The sequence below is a fragment of the Hyaena hyaena genome, unplaced genomic scaffold (assembly GCF_003009895.1).
Source record: "Hyaena hyaena isolate Hyena2069 unplaced genomic scaffold, ASM300989v1 scaffold_68, whole genome shotgun sequence".
NCBI lineage: Eukaryota > Metazoa > Chordata > Mammalia > Carnivora > Hyaenidae > Hyaena > Hyaena hyaena.
This window is the reverse complement of record NW_024080700.1, coordinates 2,219,985-2,235,654: the sequence shown is the minus strand read 5'-3', so window position 1 is coordinate 2,235,654 and position 15,670 is coordinate 2,219,985. Positions and strand designations below refer to the sequence as shown.

Genomic DNA, 15,670 nt, shown 5'->3' with positions numbered 1-15,670 from the left:
ATGCCCCTTTGTCTCTGCAGGTTGGTGGTGGTGTTTTGGTGTCCTTCCTCACAATCACATGGTAAGAAGCGGAAGAAAAACAAGTCCTCATTTAAAAAGAACAGGAAGGGGAAAACCAAGAGCCTGTGAAAAGCCTTCTCCAGGCTGCCTAGGTCTGTAATCTAGAAGAGAAGCAAGAAGAGTGAAGTTCCTGATGCTTTTATTTGGTGGGGAGAAGGGGGCTAATGGGGCACTTTGAGGCTTTGAGAGCCACTGGTCCCTAAAAATGCCTCCAGGGGAAGTGATGTCCAGCCTGACGTGGCCACTATAAAGTTGGGGCAGGTGCTTTCCTGCAATGTTGTAGCCCTCAGAGCCCTGGGAAATTATGCAGTAAAACCAGACACCCCGCCTTTCAGATCAGGAAGTCTGTGTGTCTTGTCCCATGTCCTATCTCCAGAATTCCAAACAAACTCCAGAAGGCTGTGCAATGTCTCTGGGGTCATCATCATTTCAGAGTGGCTGAAGCACAAAAGGAAGCACGCCGGCTCCTGTGACTGAGTAGCCTGGTCGTGGCGGGGCAGGTGTGGGCCCCAGCTCACCCTGGAACCAAGGCGAGGCACAGGAGCGTCCCCGTGGTGGAAGGAGAGATGATTCTCCAAAGGAAGGGAGAATAGGGGTCGGGCAAACACAAACAGCAGATGTCCGCTACAACCCTCATTTGCCATTTACAAAGCTCATCCTTGCTCATAGCCGATTCTGCAGTGAGTCACCACGGCACCCCACAGCGCGTGGCGAGGGAGCCGCGAGGAACCCAGATAGGAGCCTTCCCACAGATTGTCAGAGTCCCACCTGGTCTGCTTAGATGGCAGAGCCCATCATCCTGGGGTTGGAAGGGAAGATGTGTTAGATGGCTTGAGCTGGGGAAGGGCTAGTCTGTGACTGTCTGCCAGAGACAGTGCGCTCTAGTGGTCTTTTCTCTCTTTCCTGTGGTTCATGAGACCACATCCAGGGGCTAATGAGCAGGGGTCATAAATAATGAGCAAACATACTGTAGACAGGCAGGGGAAAGGGTTTTTTTCCCCAATGATTGAACAGAAAGAGCCAAGCTCTGCAGCCTCACTCGTGCATTCTCCGCAAAATATAATTAAAAAACTGTGCACGCTGCCCCTCAATGTATAATATCATTCATATATTAAACATAATGTACTAATAAGAATACTTCATTTCATTATGTCAGCAGCAGAAGAAAGGGCAATCTAGCAGCTGCCCTAATCAGGGAGATGGGAAACCAGAAATGTTACTTAGATTTAGGCAGTAAAATCGACATTGAACCAATTTGCCTCACTCACAGGCTTTTACTGTGTTTAATGAAAGCTCATGTCTTTATATAAGGCACTGTAAAAAGGGTTCAGAAGCCATAAAGCTCTCTGTCATGTCTTTGCAACATAACCACTGAGTTTAACAGTTGGGTTTCAAAGAATAGCTTTGGATTTTCCCAGAATTGAGCATGGAGTGGGTAGCATAAGGTATCTGTATGTCCTGACCCTTAGAAAACCTATGAGAACCAAGATTAGGGGTAAAAGGAAGTGAACTCGCACCAGTGAGTGAGGGAGTAATCCTAATTACCATCACTGGGAAAAGGGCCACAATATCTGGCTCCTTAGGGGGAAGACTAGCCAGCACTCAAGGTTGGGAAATAGGATTGGCAGCCAGGGGCTGAGGTGGTGGTGGTGGGTTAGGGAGCACATTCGTCCTGGCCCACAATTTTGAGGCCACCCAGCTTTGCAGGAAGGAGTTGTGTGTAGAGCCGCCATTTTAGAGCTGAAGAGGTCCTAAGCAATTGCCTGTTTCATCCAGCCATTCAGCCAACATTTATTGATCATTCACGATGTCTAGGCACTTCTTGGGACGCTGTGGTCTGTGAACGAGACCGGCAAGGTCCTTGCTCTCATAAAGCCCATTGGTATGTGGGGAGACTGTATACAGGTAAATATATACATCAGGGAGTGCTGCATGTTACAATGGAAAATTAGGCGGGGGAAAGACAAGGAATGAGAGAGGGAGGAGTCTGTTTGAGCCAGAGTAGTCTGAGGAGGTGATATTTGAGCAGAGCTTGAATTTAGCGAGGCATGCAGCTCTCTGTTTCAGAGCTGCTCAGTCTTTTGTCCATCAAGAGCCCCTTTGATTTTTTGTACCCATGTTTTATGAGCTGTTATATTCCCAAAAGACTGCATTTGGCAAAGGCATAGATATGACCGTGGAACTTGGTTGACCTGAGTAAAGCAGGGTGACCGCAGGGAGCTGACACAACCCAGGTTCAAAGCCGGGGCAACACACACAGGACGTATCTAGGCTCACTGTGGCTGGTCACTGGTAGGGCCAAGGCCAGACTCTCCGGTCTCCCGAGTAACGAAATTGGGGTGTAAGCTGTCACAGGAAATGGCAGCATTTCCTAAAAAACCCTGGCATTGGGAGGACCAGAAGCTAGAGTCTGGGGGTGGATTGGAGGCCAAGGGCACCTGCAGAGGAGGCCGGCAGAGCTCCCTCAGAGGACTTCCTCTAACACCAAAGTGGAGCCCCAGGTCAAGGCGATGGCGCTGACCTAAGAAAAGTGGGTCACAGTCCCCAGCTCTCTGGGGACTTCTATTCCCCCACTTCACCTGGGGCTGTGATGCTTGTTAGAGGCCAAACTGCATAAAAACCTGGGCCTTTTGCCCCCAAGTCCAAGACAACAACGTAAGTGTCTAATCCAAGGCCAGGGTCCCAGGATTCAGACCAGCCACGCTGCCTTGAAGAGAAAGAGGAACAGAGCTCTAGAAAGCAGTGCTCTGAGCATCACACCCCATGGAATGAGAGCTGGCATGCGGCACCCCCCCTCCCCGCCCCAACCGCTGCACTTGGGAAAGGGCAAGGTCCACGTTGTTTTCCAGATAATGGCAGCAGAGGCTCTGTACTGGAGTCACAACGAGTCCCGGCCTTGCCCCTGGCTCCGTCTGGTGACAATTGGCAGCTGACCTCATTGCTTCTGGCCCGAGTTACCCCTTATTAAAAATGGCATCTTTATAACAGATTTCTGCAAGTCACTGTCAACAGGACATATCCCTTGTTTTGTACCAGTCACCCCCCTGGGGGACCGATTCAATACTATTGTTTTAAATACCCCTCTATTCTACGTTATTCTTAGAATATCAAGCTTTAAACATAGTATTAATTGCTAAGGGATCTTACCCATTTTTTAAAAATAATTTTTCTCATATACAGCGTCACCCCACAGTTAAATAGCTGGGTTGTAAGTTGGAGCTCTCTTCTCTTTTCAAATAGCTGAAAGATCCCATTTGTGCTCACATGCTTCACTCGAGCCCAGCCCGCAAGGCCGAGGGTCACCCAGCCTCTGGCTTGTTCCATCCGGATTTGTAGCGTTCTGCCTTAATTAGGAGAAACTCGCTTGCGGTCAGGCAGCGTCCCCAAGAGCTGACTTTGAGGCTGGGAAGAGCTCCCATCCACAAGCAGCCTGAGCATCCCGCTGATGGCCGCACGGTTGCGTGGCTCAGGCCCCACTCCAGTGATGGGACACCAGGCAGCCGGCCACAACCCCCGGGTGATACAGAGGCCCGTGACGTGGTTCCGTTTCAGGGAAGACCGTACACATTTGGGCTCCCAGATACAAGGGCCGAAACATACACTGACATGTAGACCGTGCTTCCTCCAGGTGGTGGGATGATGGCTGATTTTTTTTCTTACTCTTTTTTGCTTAGCTGTGTAAGTTAGAATCCCTAAGTGTTCTGACAACAGGCCTTTCGGTCCTAGCTGCAGAAGTCAGGGAAAGAGGACGAAAAGCTGCGATTTGAAAGCGATCCACAGTTAGAACAGAATCAATGGTGGAAATCATAATGGTTTGTGGGGGACACATTTTTTAGTTTAATAGGTTGCTGTTTGTCTTCACGCGTATTATGATAAACTGTAAGTTGTACCTTAGCCCTACACGATCAGCTCCCTGCTGCCCTCTCTGACCTCCTCGTCCACTCTCCCTCAACTTACGTCACTCTGGTTCTTCACCATTCTGCTAACACACAGGGTGCCCCAGGGCCTTTGCACTTGCTGTTCATGCTACTTGAAATGTTCTTCCTCACATATATACAAGGTCCAGTCCTCATCAATCAGGCCTCATTTTCCCATGCCACCTCCTTTCCTGGCTCCTAACTCCATTCCCCCCACCACCACCTCCACCCTACCCTTATTGTGTTCATCACTCTAGAGTATTTACTTATTTACTTCTTTATTCTCTGTCTTCCCCAACTAGACTGTGAGTCCTATGAAGTCAAGGGCTATGTCTGTCCTGCTCACCAGTGTCTGCCGGGTGCTGTACAAACGGCACCTGACTTGTAGTAGTCAGTTGTGTGGATGAGCAGGTGCGGAAGAGGAAGCAGTCACCTTCAGGAGACAATCAAGGAAGCACCCTTTATGCTTAGACAAGAGCAAAGCTTCTGACCTCCCATCAGGGCCTCTGGGTCCCAGTGACTCCGCTCTCCCAGAACTCTGGGAAACCAGAAATGAGGGTCTCAGAATAATTACTTTGTAAAACACACACATCTTACCTCTGTGTTCAGTTGTACCTTAGCCCTACATGTAGCATGAGTACCCTCTGGTCAAGACCCTGCTACACTGGGTAGGAGGGGGGCCCATGTCCCGTGAGAGAAGACTAGAGGCTTAGCCCTGCTTTAGCACCAGTCGGTCTGTGACTTTTAAATAATATCGGCAACTGGCAACTAATGGGCCTGACTGTGTGCCATGTCCTCCCCACATGTTCTTTAATACTGCTTTTGACAGCCTATGAGGGACAGAGTCATTATCCCCATTTACAGAGAAGAGATCTGGGCCCACAAAGATTGGGAACCTGCCCACAGTCCATACTGTTAGTGACTAGGACAGTCAGGGTGTGTCCAGCTCCTAATGGGTGCTCATTAGATATTGCAGAAGGAGAGAAGGAAGGGAGGGAGGGAGGGAGGGTGTCCACGCAGGAATGGGGGCTGCTGCAGGTCCTGGAAATGCCCGCCTCCCACCCAGCCCCCGGCCCCACCCACACGGTACCTTCTGGACCACTGTTTACTGCTCTGCCGACCTCACTCTTGGTGGCATCACAGAATCAGGAGCCAGGGTCTTTCCTACAGGTCAAACCCCCCTGGGCACGACACTTCGATACTTTGTCAAGTGGAAGTAAATCTGACTGTCGGTGGAAGCACCAAAGGGGAAAGAAGAGTAGGGCCTTCAGCAGCGCCCCCCTCTGCCTGTTCCCTGGGGTGCCCCCCGGCGGCTGTGCCCGCCTCACGCTGCTCTGCTGTTCCCGCCAGCACCCTTAGCCTGGCCGGTGTTTGTGACATTTCCCACATCGGCTTGGCTTATGGTTTCTACTTTTTCCAGGAGGTTGGGTGGAGCCCTCCCTCGGGAGGAAGCATCAGGCCTCCGCCAGCGCCACATCCAGAGCAGCCCTCCTGACTGGGATCTCTGGCTTCCAGTCCCACCTGCCAGCCCAGGAAGTGCCTTCTGTTCCTTTGGGACATTCCCCACCCCGTCCCTGTGCCTGCCTGGGCCTCCGGAAGACACACAGAGGACCATGCAGAGAAGTGGCTCTCCGGAGTACCAGCTTGGCGCGGGCCGTCCCCCTGTGTGGAGGCCTGTGTCCGTCCCTATCTGTGCCCGACTCTCCGTGCTGCTCCCTGAGCCCATGCTGGAGGTCGTCCTCTAGGATCTCTTTCCGGGGGTTTTTTAATTCCTGGTTGTGCTGACTCCAGTTATAATTTAGTTAATCATTTGTGAAATTACTTATTCAATATCTGCCTTCTGCAATAGAATTCAGGCTCCATGAGGGCAGGAACTGTGTCTGTCAGTTCATGTTTGTCTCCCCAGCACCCGCCACAGTGCCTGGTATACAGGAGGTACCAGAAAAGTACATGAGAAGTGAATTAGGGAATGAGTGAATGAGTGAATGCCCAAGGATGCTTACAGAACACCCTCAAAGGAGCCTCCAAATTATGGGAACTAGAGATTTAAAGACGAAGGGAAAACAAGCCTTTCTGTTTTGCAAACGATAGATGTTTTTCTCACCGGGTATGACCCCTCAGCTCCCCTGCCTCGGGGCAGCACTAGGGGAAGTCAGAGGCCTGTGGCACAACAGAAAGGCCTCTGGGCATTTTGTCCCTACTCCGCCACTAGCTAACCGTATGCCTGTAGCAAGTCTTCTCTCTACGTTACAGTTTCCCACCTGGAAAATGACTTTTTCTATGTCGGTTCCAGGAAGGACCGTTTCCCTATCCTGGGCAGAGGGCATCCTGGGAGGAGCACCATCTACTTTTGTTATCAGATGGCCCCGGGGTTGATCTGGCAGTCAGTGGGCATCACTGGGAACCGTCTAAGCCCCTGTGACCTCCCATCCTCAGAGTGGTGGCATTTAACCTCATGGTCACAAGATGGCCACCATGGTACCAGTTTGTACTTTCTCACACAACTACATACAAAGGCAGGAAGCCAGGGTGTGGCGGGTGGAGGGACAGCCAGGGTCGGGGAAGTAGTACACTAGGGAGGCAGGAGAGCTGCCCTCAAAAACCTCTCTCTTGGTGGGGGGAGGGGCGCCTGGGTGGCTCAGTGGGTTAAGCATCCAACTTTAGCTCAGGTCATGATCTCACGGTTCCTGGGTTTGAGCCCCACATCAAGCTCTGTGCTGACCGCTCGGAGCCTCGAGCCTGCTTCGGATTCTGTGCCTTCCTCTCTCTCTCTGCCCCTCCTCCACTCACGTTCTGTCTCTCAATAATAAATATATGCTCAAAAAATCAAAAACAAAAAAAAACCCTCTCTCTTTGGACCAGAAGGAAAACCATTTCTAAGAGACATTTCTAGCTAAACCCCCTTCAACTTACTTGAATGGGGTCACATGGTCACTCTTAGCTACAAGGGAGGCAGGGAAAGGAACTCACCTTGGTGGTAAGGGAATGTCTATTGGGAGGTGGCCAAAATGTCTGACACACAAACCCTTCAGTTGGCCCTTGGCAGATAACACTTTATACCATTAGCCTTAGTGTTCTTTTTTTTTTTTTTTTTTTTAATTTCTGAGAGAGAGAGAGAGACAGCATGAGCAGGGGAGGGTCGGAGAGAGAGGTAGACACAGAATCCAAAGACAGGCTCCAGGCTCTGAGCTGTCAGCACAGAGCCCAAGGTGGGGCTCGAGCCCATGAATCATGAAATCATGACCTGAGCCGAAGTTGGACGCTTAGCTGACTGAGCCACCCAGGTGCCCCTACACATTGGTGTTCTTAACACTTGCCTTATCTTCCAGAAGGAGAGCCCCAGGGAGGCAGGGACCAGGCCTCACAGCTTCAAAGTCTGTTAAGATCTTGCGTCAGGCTGAACCCAAGTGAAACATGTCAGGCACTTCCTATCCATTAGTGATTCTACCCCTTTTTTACTCCAGTCCTCTCTCCTAAGGGCCCCCCTGCTAAACACAGTGTCTGTGTCCCACTGAAAATGATGTGTTGTTCTAAAAATACCAAACGCACATTTTTTTAATGAGACAAAGCAAACACAAATAGAATAAAAAAAAAAAAATCAATGCATGCCACCACCCAAAAGTGATTATTGATGATATTTTGTTAAGCATTCTCCCCTTCTTCCTTCTCCCTTCTCCCTCCACACCCCTTCCTCCTACCAACGCCATCACACACAAATGTAGTTTTAGAAAAATGGCTGTGCAGGACACACACTGTACTCTGACTGGTGTTTTCACGTAACAGTCCCGTTCAGGCCCCAGGCTCTCCGATGGGTTCTGTGGGGCCCCTAATTGCTGGTGTGCGAGCCATTAAATCACTGGCATCTCACCGTTCACTGTAGGATTGAAAATGTGTGCTGTGAATCCAGGGCTCCCCTTTCCCACCAGTGCTTGGCAGAGGGGTGGCTCCAGGACATGGCCCCGTTGCTGATCAGATCTCCCTGAGGCTTGAGAACGGTCGTTCTCAAGTTCACCCCAGTGAGGCGCCCAGCGCTGACTAACCTGGACAGTCAGCGTGTGGATCTCCAGCTGTGATCAGAAACACATGGTGTGACAGCACAAGGCAGCACCCAAGTCAGAACGTCCAGCTTTTCAGCCCACTGCTGCCCCTGGGATGTTCGCTAGGAAACGGGAAGATGCTCTGTTCAAGTGCCAAGAGCGGCCCCCTCCCTGCTCTGCCTTCCCTTCTGTGGTTTGCCTGGCTTGCTGGCCTCCCTGCCCTGTGGCCCCGGGTCACATCCTTTTCCAAAGAGGACAGACATGGCACAGCCAGCCAACGGCACCCCCTGCCCTGCTCACCAGATACAACAACAATAATAACTGGGGCCCACTGAGTGCTTTCGATGCCCGGCTCTTGGCCTTACATACCACGACTGGTGAGGAGAGTTAGCGTTACCAGGTCCGTCTCCGTGGAAGGCTGCAGAGCTGTAGCAGTGGGCTGTTAAAGAGATTGCCCAGCCCCACAGCTTGAGGCTGGCTCCCATAGCACCCCCTTAAATCTAGATCCCTGAAGGGACTATAGCGGAGGATAGAGAGACAGTTCCAGTGCAGGGGAGAGGGTGCTGAGAAAGGGGAGCGGAGGAGCATTTGATCCAGCCTGCAGATGGTGTGAAAAATCGTGTTCCAGCAGCTTAGGGCCCCTGAGTTCCTGAACCTCCAGAAATGGGGGTAACACTGTGTGCATGGGGCATTTGCCACAATCTCAGAGGCATCTGTGATTCAGAGAAGGAGAGTGGCTGCCGGGCCAGATGATCCTCCAGGGTCCTTCCCAGCTCCTGAGCCTGTGCTTCTGTGACCATATAAGGCCTCTGTGCCCAGGGAGACTCACTGCAGCTGAGTGTGGTCCTGCGCAGAGAGGGGAAGCAGAGAACAAAGAGAGCCCAGGTCCAGGCCTCCTGCAAGGTCCCTAAGGCAGTAAGGAGGAGGAGCTGAGGCAGGGGAGGCCGAGGGTCCCTCCTTGTTTGCCTCCTCCCAGAAAGCTCAGACCTGTTTGGGTGGGTTCGGGTGCCACCCTCCCCCCATCTGCACTTGAGATCGCCTCCCTCAGCTGTGTTGCCAGGTTTCCAGAGTCTTGACTGGTGGCCCCTGTCCAAAATGAAACACTCAGGGCTGCAGTGTCAGCCCTTGCCGGCTCCCCATTTCTTCTGGGTTGGGAGCTTGGTCCACCCCTCAGAGTCCCTGAGTTTGAAGCATCTAGCTTGGCTTCCCTTTGCTACCCTGACTCTGCAGGCATAGGAGACCTGGTGGATTCCCACCCTAGCGCGTGCACACACACACACACACACACACACACACACACACACACACCTGCCCCCTTTAGTTAGCTCCTTCGAGAGGGGGAGATCTTATACCTCTGTCTACTCCAGACTCCCATAGTTATGTCCCACTTTCTCTGAGTACTGCCCAGAGCGCAGTCCTGTGCCAAATAATATGGAGAAGAGGAACTGAGACAGACGAGATGTGGTACCTGGCCTTCAGGGGCTGACAGGCTGGTGTTAAAGACAGAAAGTTAATAAACAAGTTTACTAGGAGATGATCTCTGATTATTGTTATTATCAAGGTGCAAAACATGTTTTAGTCATGATTCTATTAGTTACAAGTGACAGAAACCCAAGCCAAATTAGCTTAGGCAAAAATAAGAGAGAGTTCTTTGGCCCCTGTCACTCAAAAGTGTAGAGATAGGGTTAGCTTCAGGCATGGCTTGATCCAGTGGCTCAAATGATTGATGTCTCTGGGACTTGATTCTGCACTTGGATGAAGATCAGTTTATAGGACTATTGCAGTATGATGCGAGGGATGCCACTGACTATTGCTAAGGTGTCTCATGCAGCCTCACTCCTGCTTTCCAAACCCTCCTCCAGAACTCAGACCTCAGACTCCCCTAGGCTGCCTCTCCAGCCCCTGACCAGATTCCTCCTTTCCTTGCCCCACACTCCTTGGGATGATATAGGATGTGTTCTGATACTCACTATGTATGTGAAACCTCTGGACCCTCCTGGAACCTGGATCCAGGGATCCAGGGCAGAAGCAGCATCTCTGCCTCTGTGTGTCTGCCTGGGGGTCACAAGGAGGGTGTCGAATGCCACTTTGACACCTCCTGGCTGTGTGACCTCAGGTAAGTGGTTCCATCTCTCTTTCTCATCTGTAAAGAGGTGATGACAGTTTTTAATATCCCAGGATTATTTTGGAGATTAAATGAGAGGGAACATGTGAAGCCCTTCACACAGAGAGTAAACCCTCAAACAGCAACTGCTATTGTTACTTTTATACCTCTGACAAAGGAAAATTCTGTTTGGGGGATTTTGACTGTAGAATGAGGATATGTATTACTAATAGCTACCAGTTATTATATACTTATATATGTTTAGCACTTCCCATTTATTCCTCACAACAGCTCCTTGAAGATGAGAAACCCAAGACCTGAGGGGTGAAGTCCTTTACCAGTGACAACCAGTTCATCAGGGATAGAGCTGGTGTCCTCTCACCTGTCTGACTCCTTAGACTAACCACTGTTCTGCGTCTCTGGAATGAGATGAGGAGATAGAAAATAAAGGGGCCTTAAATGCTACTTGTAAGGACACATAACTCCAATCAATGCTGGGGTGGGGAGGATGGGTGGAGAAGATGAAGGGTGGACACCAAAAACTTCAGCGTCTTTCCCTGAGTGGTGGGATTACTGATAATGTTTTTTTTTTTTTGGTGTTATTTTATATGGCGCAACTTTTCTAGTGTTAGCACTTACTACGTGGAAGGTAGAGGGCAATATAAAATCCTGCCCTGAGACAGGAAGCCCAACTTTAAGCTAACAGAAGCCAGTTTGTACAAGTTATGGAACTCAGGATCGTGACTGGAGCAGCTTTTCCCAGCATGGCCTCATTTCTGCAAACCCTTTGCGAAGCTTCTTTGTCTCGGGCCACCCCAGGCTCCAGGCTGAGACCTTCGCGGCAGTTTTCGGCCCAGTCCAGCTGGAGGACTGAGGTGTGTGGTAGGAGAGTGCCCTGGCAGATCTGGACTCCACTCCTGGGCTGAGAAGACGTTAGGCCAGTTACTTAATCTGTCTCAGGCTCCCTTCATCTTTGTCAAACAGATAGAAGAAAAAACCTACTTCCTGCCTTATTAGGGGGCATAAGGACTGGTACTCATGGGTGTGGAAAATGGTAGCTCCTAGTGTGAGGAAATCCCAAAGGCAGCCAAGGGTCTAGAGAGTATTCCCAGGAGAGTGGGAAGGCCTGCTGGTCCAAGATGAAGCATGAGAAACTTGCCACACTGACTTCAGAGACAGTGTCCCGGGGACTGGCAAACCCCAGCTGCACCTCTCAGGTCACCCAGCACGTCCCACCCTCTGAGGAGAGTCTGGTCATGGAGCCTCGGTAACAGCTGGCCTTTCTATACAGCTTTCTAGTTGTCCTAAAGTTTACAACATGTGTCCTAACTTACCATCTTTATTTTTATGTGCATAATGTATAAGAATTTCTCAACAGTGCGTCTCCATTTTATCCCTCCTGTCCTTTGTGCTGTTGCTGCATAAGTTTACTTTTCCATATGTTACAAATAACACAATACAGGCTTGTTTGGGGGTTTTTTTTTAGCCTTTTTCCTCTCTTTGCTTCAGTTTGGATAGTTTCCATCGCTGATTGTTCGAGGCCACTATGAGCTAATTGCATACTGTGAAATTTTTATCTCAAATATTATATTTCCACCTCTAGACGTTCCATGCTGTTCTGTTTCATATCTTCCATTTCTCCACTCATTATGTTCATGTTTTCCTTTAATTTCTCGAAAATATTTTATGTAGGTGTTTTTAAAGTCATTGTTAATTCCATCACCTCTGTCACCTTGGAGACTGCTCCTATGATTGATTTTTTTCCTGGTTGTGCATCACACTTTGCTTCTTTGCATAGCCAGGAATTTTGTATTGGGTGCTGGACATTAAAAAGATTATATTGTTAAGTGTCCGACGTTGTTGTCCTGATTTAAAGAATGTTGGACTTTATTCTATCAGGAAATTAAGTTACTCGTGGGTCAGCTTGATTTTTGGGGGGCTAGTTTTTAAGCTGTGTCAGGGCGGGTCTGAAGTAGCTTTTACTCCAGAGCTGGTTTGGACCTACTGCTATGGCACTAGCCTTCTAGGGTCTCTGCTGAGTGACAGCAGCTAGCTTGCTGTTCAACAAGGACTCTCCACTCTGCCTGGTCAGAACTCCCACGTCTCCCAGCCTTGAGTGAGCTTTGGGAAGTGTTCACCTTATAAGCTCCCTAATGCCTATTCCTTGCTGAGCCCTTGCAATCTCTCCCTCTTCAGCCAAAGACTCGGGAGACCCCTATTCATCTATCTAGAGCTTCATCCCTCTCTATGGATTTCTCTTCCTGGTAGTCTGCGCCTCAGATTCCAGCCACCTCAGTCTTCCTGAACTTGATCATTGTCTCATCAACTCAGGAAGACCGCTGTGCTCTTCTGGCTTCTCTGTCCCTGCGCAAAGAGGTGGTGAATGCCTCCAGGTGGAAAGCCAAGGCAGTTATGGGTTCACCATACTTGTTTCCCCTGCCTCCTGGATCACAGTCCTGTGCTACTTATTCTCCAGTGTCTGAAACTACTTGTTTCGTGTATTCTGTCCAATTGTCTGCTTGTTTGCAGTGGGAACTGGCAATTTCCTTTAAGATCGCTCTGTGGTGCTTCAATGATCCAGACTGGGTGTACAGTCCCTCCAGACGCTTGTCCAGAAATGGATTTAGGGTTAATAAAAGTCCATGAAAAGTCACAAGGGTCATTCTGATCAGCCTCTTAGGGAAACCCAGGATAGAGACTCACAACCCAGTATCAAGTCGGTTTACAACAGGAACTGTTAGTGTCCGTCAAGTGATGGATGGATAAATAAAATGTGATGTATCCATGCAATGGAATATAATTGGGCAATATAAAGAAATGAAGCCCCCAGATGCCTGGGTGGCTCAGTCAGTTGAACATCTTACTCTTAATCTCAGCTCACTTCTTGATCTCAGGGTCGTGAGTTCAAGTCCTGCGGTGGGCTCCACACTGAGTGTGAAGCCTACTTAAAAAAAAAGGAAAAAGAAAAAGAAGTACTGAAAAATGCTATACCATGATGAATCTTGAAAACATTATCCCAAATGAAGGAAACTCATCACAAAAGACCACGTATTATATGATTCCATATATATGATATGTCCAGAATTTATATGATATGTCCAGAATAGGCAAATCTATAGAAACAGAATGCAGATTAGTGATTGCTTACTGTGAGGTGGGAGGTGGGGGGCAAATACTAATAGGTACTAATAGAGTATCTTTTTGTGGGGGACAAAAATTAGATTGTAGTGATCATTGCTCAACCATGCAAATATACCAAAAAACGTTGACTTGCACACTTTAAATGGGTGGATTGAATGGTGTGTGAATTATATCTCAGTAAAACTGTTTTTTTTAAAAAAAGAATTGTTAGCGATTTTCTTCTGTACTGAAGGTAATGAAGGAACAGAAAGGTGCCGTGGTGATGTGGAGGTCTCAGCTCTCATGTTGATGTAGGTACATACCATCAGTAGCATTCAATTGTGACCTGGGAAATGTGACCAGAGAAGAGTTTACACTATTTTCTTCGGGGAGGAGCTATGAGAGAGCTCTTGCAAAGTTTTGGTTTCATCTCCTCTTCCCCACTTCTTCCCTTACCGGGAACCTCGTCAGCAGTGAGCACATACTGAGCAGCTGCTATCTGCAGGGAGAAGGGTCATTAGGGCATGTCTAGCCTTAACCTTGACCTCAGAGGAACCTGAGAACAGGAGAGCAGAGAGTGTCACGTGGCCTCTGAGAACTGTGATGTCACCTTTGTGTCCTCCATGTCACTATTCAGAACCACCAGAATAAGGGTGACATGGTAGTCCAATCCCAGCCAAGCATGGAAGAGGAGGCACCCTCTTTCTGTTGGTTTTCCTGTGTCACAGATGACGATGGTTCATTTAAGTGAGTCCTCTTTCCTTCAACCACTGTGAGTTCTCTGCGGAAGAAAAACTTCATTTGCAGGCTTCTTGCCGGGGTCTTCGTCAATGGACTTCTTTTATTTTTTATTTTTTAAAAATATTTATTTATTTTTGAGAGAAAGAGATGGAGCACGAGCAGGGGAGGGGCAGAGAGAGAGGGAGACAGAGAATCCGAAGCAGGCTCCAGGCTCTGAGCTGTCAGCACAGAGCCTGACACGGGGCTCAGACTCACGAACCGTGAGATCATGACCTGAGCTGAAGTCGGACGCTTAACCGACCCAGCCACCCAGATGCCCCATTGTCAATGTACTTATAAGTGGAAAATTAAGTGAAGACCCTGAGCTTTGCCTAAAAATACTAATAGCTAACATTTATTGAGTTCTTTGTGTGTGCCCCTCCTGTTCTAAGCACTTTTCCAGTATTATCAGCACTTTGTCAGCTACTATTTCTTTCACTATAAATAGGAAGTGTAAAGACACTGCATTCCTTTTTGCCACTACTCTATTTCACCTTAATTTCAGTAATTCGGGTAGGCTTTTCCTTCAGATTTTATGGTACTGATGCAGCAGTTCAGGAATTCACCATTCGGATTGGACCCAGTCCTCGGCCAGCTAAGCCAGGAGGCTGGCCTCCAGGGGGCTTTATGTGCCTGGTGTTCTTGATGCCGAGCGAGGACAATGCACTCATCAGATGTGGCTTGTGTGGTTTCTCTCCAGGATCATCCATGAAGATGGCTTCTCTGGAGAAGACGTGAAACAGTACAAGCCTGTTGTCTATAGCAACACCATCCAGTCCCTGGCAGCCATCGTCCGGGCCATGGACACTTTGGGCATCGAATATGGTGACAAGGAGAGAAAGGTAGGCCACTGGGCCCACGGCCCCTGCAGGGAGGGGGCGCGTGCACTTTACAACATCGGCTGCCTCCCAGGCACAGGAAGAGACTGCTGTGTGTGATAGAGAAAGCTAGTCACCAGCCTGAGCCAGTGTGTCAGCCAGCCTAGCAAATGCAGGCAAACGGGGGCCTGGGTGATGGGCACACCTCCCAAAGTCGCCGGCAAAGATGGCAGTCACAGAATTTGTTTACTTTGCACATGACAAAGGGTTGGTGACTGTCCTAAACTGGACCTCCTACAACACACACATAGTATAAGTACTTGCCCTTGGGCAATGAACTTGAACAAATAAAGCATTTCTCAGACCACACAATCGCGACCTGAGCGCCGTCTCGCCTCCTTAGGAGCACTGTGCTTGCCTTCTCGGAGTGGGGGGCAGCCATTCGAATTGCCTCTCTTTCCTCCTTCACACCTTACTCTTCCAGGTGAGTCTGAGGAGCTAAGGGACTCTCCTTCCTGTAGGAAGTTGACATCCTGAAATAGGGATTGTTTTTTTTTTTTCCTGAACTTTTTAGTTAACATACACTGCACTATTAGTTTCAGGTGTACAGTTTAGTGATTCAGTGCTTACATACAAGGGACTGTTTTCATTGACTTTCCAGGTGTCTGATAAATGGTGACTGGAATACGTGCATAAAAGCCTCTTATTTGCAAACATTTGCATGAACTTTAAGACTGAACCATATACAGCTACACTTGGCAAAGCTAAATAAAAGAGGGGAAGGGAAAGAAGGAAAACAGCCTTAGAGAATTCTGTCCAGGAGTGGCTCTTTGT

At 49.1% G+C, this 15,670-nt stretch overlaps 1 protein-coding gene across 2 annotated transcripts in view; it reads left to right on the top strand.

The window, feature by feature from the left end:
- The window catches only part of GNAO1 (G protein subunit alpha o1), a 166,541-nt gene that overhangs the window by 69,874 nt on the left and 80,997 nt on the right, over positions 1-15,670 (top strand). For both annotated transcript variants that reach the window (XM_039232634.1, XM_039232635.1), the window contains exon 3: positions 14,719-14,860. In XM_039232634.1, coding sequence (XP_039088565.1) covers positions 14,719-14,860 — 142 coding nt within the window. The remainder of the gene's footprint in view (positions 1-14,718; positions 14,861-15,670) is intronic.